This window comes from Anarrhichthys ocellatus, unplaced genomic scaffold (assembly GCF_004355925.1).
Source record: "Anarrhichthys ocellatus isolate YVR2014 unplaced genomic scaffold, GSC_Weel_1.0 scaffold842, whole genome shotgun sequence".
In the NCBI taxonomy this organism is placed as follows: domain Eukaryota; kingdom Metazoa; phylum Chordata; class Actinopteri; order Perciformes; family Anarhichadidae; genus Anarrhichthys; species Anarrhichthys ocellatus.
In genome coordinates this window covers 12616-15025 of record NW_022280816.1, presented here as the reverse complement: position 1 = coordinate 15025, position 2410 = coordinate 12616, and the positions used below count along the sequence as shown (strand labels likewise).

At 52.3% G+C, this 2410-nt stretch overlaps 1 protein-coding gene across 6 annotated transcripts in view; it reads right to left on the bottom strand.

The window, feature by feature from the left end:
- Positions 1 to 6: 6 nt before the first annotated feature.
- Positions 7 to 2410, bottom strand: part of fbxo7 (F-box protein 7) — a 4539-nt gene continuing 2135 nt past the window's right edge. For 5 of the 6 annotated variants that reach the window (XM_031838590.1, XM_031838591.1, XM_031838592.1 and 2 more), the window contains 7 exons: positions 1836 to 2066; positions 1591 to 1735; positions 1314 to 1397; positions 1117 to 1212; positions 722 to 898; positions 595 to 635; positions 7 to 511 (listed from right to left, as the gene is read on the bottom strand). In XM_031838590.1, coding sequence (XP_031694450.1) covers positions 218 to 511; positions 595 to 635; positions 722 to 898; positions 1117 to 1212; positions 1314 to 1397; positions 1591 to 1735; positions 1836 to 2066 — 1068 coding nt within the window. In that variant the 3' untranslated portion in view covers positions 7 to 217. The remainder of the gene's footprint in view (positions 512 to 594; positions 636 to 721; positions 899 to 1116; positions 1213 to 1313; positions 1398 to 1590; positions 1736 to 1835; positions 2067 to 2410) is intronic. The other variant, XM_031838593.1, reaches the window with a different exon arrangement.

Below are 2410 nucleotides of genomic sequence, written 5' to 3'. Positions count from 1 at the left end.
CACACACACACACACACACACACACACACACACACACACACACACACGTATATATAAACTCTGTGACCTGGAGGACGTCCTCACTGACTATCAAACACCTGGTGAACAGTTTGTTTGTGACGAGCAGCTTCCTGTCTCTGATAATAACAATAATGTGTTGTTGTTGTTGATTATGCGAGTTGTTTATTTACTGCAGGAGGAGCTCTGATTGGTCGACTCAGATGAATCCTCTCCGGACGTCTGCAGCCCGCCCTCCTGTCGGCCTCCTCTCGAGCCTCTCGAGGTCCGGCGGCGGGCCGATGGGGTCGTAGCGAGGCCGGGGGGGCAGGAGGAGGCGGGGGAGGGGGGGGAAGAGGCCCGGTCTCTGGTCGTACTCCCCCCCGATGATGCCGGGCAGAGGGGGGTGCAGGGGGACGGGGGGGGCGAAGGGGTTCCGGTGGAAAGGGGGGAGGGGCCTGTGACGGGTCGCATGACGACGCTCATAGCGGATCTGATGGAACCTTTTGTAGAGCTGGACACAAATAACACAAATCATTGTAAAGAGATACAAATGAATGTAAAATAAAAAGGTGAATATTTGGTCGTGTGTCTGACCTCTTTCCAGTCTGTGTCTCTGGACCTGCCCACATCTCGATCTGAACAGAAACACACGAGGACGTTAGTGATTATTCATCGATCACGTCGGACCGCCGGGGGTCAGGTGACCCTCCCGCCGTCTCACCTGAGAAGTCCCGGCGGTACAGGTGTCTCCACAGCGAGGAGTCGGCCATGGAGACGCTGAAGCGTCTGCACACAGAAGACAGTCTCCCCACCGAGCGGACGTCCAGCAGACGGACGACTCGCAGGACCAGTTCAGGAGGAAGAGCGGCCAGACCGAACGCCACCGGCAGCGCCATCGCTGGAAAACACCGCGGTGACATCACAGTGACATCACAGCCGAACCCCAGTCATTCTATCCTGAATGCTGCCCTTTAAATGAAGTACTTCTACATCGTTGAACTGGTACTTTTACTGAAGTAAGACTCCTGAATACTCCGTCTACACTGAACGTCTGCAGGATGTTTTACATCTTTAATATTTATATAAATGATCTAAAAGATGACGTCATGGTTTTACCGTCTCTGGCGGCGGCGATCAGCGGGTACGCCAGCTGGTCTTTGAAGATCCGGGACAGTTTGTTCAGGTCTCTGAAAGCTGCAGCTGCACTTTCTCCTGAACAGAGACCAGACGTTACATCATCATCTTCATCATCATCATCACCACCATCATTAATGTTGTGACTCTCAGGAGCTGTGGACCAATCAGAGCTCTACCTGGCCACTCGTGCGTCACGTAGCTGGACGGCTTCAGACACAATTTACGAACCGTGTCGACGGATTCGTTCACCTTCAGAGTCGCTGCGGCAACAAGAGAGAAAATACATTTTATTATTGTCACTTTTAATACTTCAAGAGATTGTGATATTACACCAAAAACATTCAATTGTGAGCTCCTCAGTGAAACTATGAAGTCATGATTGATTCATGTGAGACCAACAGTCATGTGACAACAGATCAGAGAAACTTGGTGACGTGACGGCGATGAACCGACCGTTGATGATGAGCACGGGGCCCATGACCACAGACACCACCATGGCCAGGCTGTTCTCACACAGAGGGTGGGTGTACTGCAGCTTGTAGAATCCAGCTGGGGACCTCCAGCCTGGTGGCATCTCAGAGGCCTTCAGCCCAGCGCTCTGCACGCACACACACACACACACACACACACACACACAGTTCATACAACAACACACTGATCTCCTCCACTAAAGAGAAGCCTCCCCGGTCGTCTCTCACCTGAGGAATGAAGCCGGTTTCCAGCATCAGCAGGTGTCCGGCCACCACGATGGCGTCAGTGGGGCTGGAGGTCTGGGCCGAGTGGTGGAGGAGCTCCAGAGAGAGAGGGGCCTGGCCGTCCTCCGCCTCGCTGCATAGCATGGGCTCCCAGCTGGGGGCCGACGGCGGTTCGGGGTCCAACACCGGACCGGACTCCTCGGGGTCCGATACGGATGCTGCAGGTCTGCTGGACTGATTAATGAACACAACGAGGTCAAACCGTCTGAGAGACGACAACAAGTACGATCAGTAAGGAGGAAATCAAAAATCAATCCTTCAAGCAGCAGCAGTGTTGAGATGGATAAATTAATCATTAACACCAACTGTTGTTATCACGAGGACAGTTTTATACCACATGAACTGGTTCCACATGAATCTATAGACAGTAAGAAGTGGACGTAGTCACAGTGACCACACCACTAGTTTGTGTTTTATAGCCTTGAGTTCTGCATTTTGTAATTTTGTCTGTCGCCATCTTGGGTTTTGCCTCCGCCCTAAAGCATCCCCTGCTTTATGGTCTATTAGAGACCTGTCAA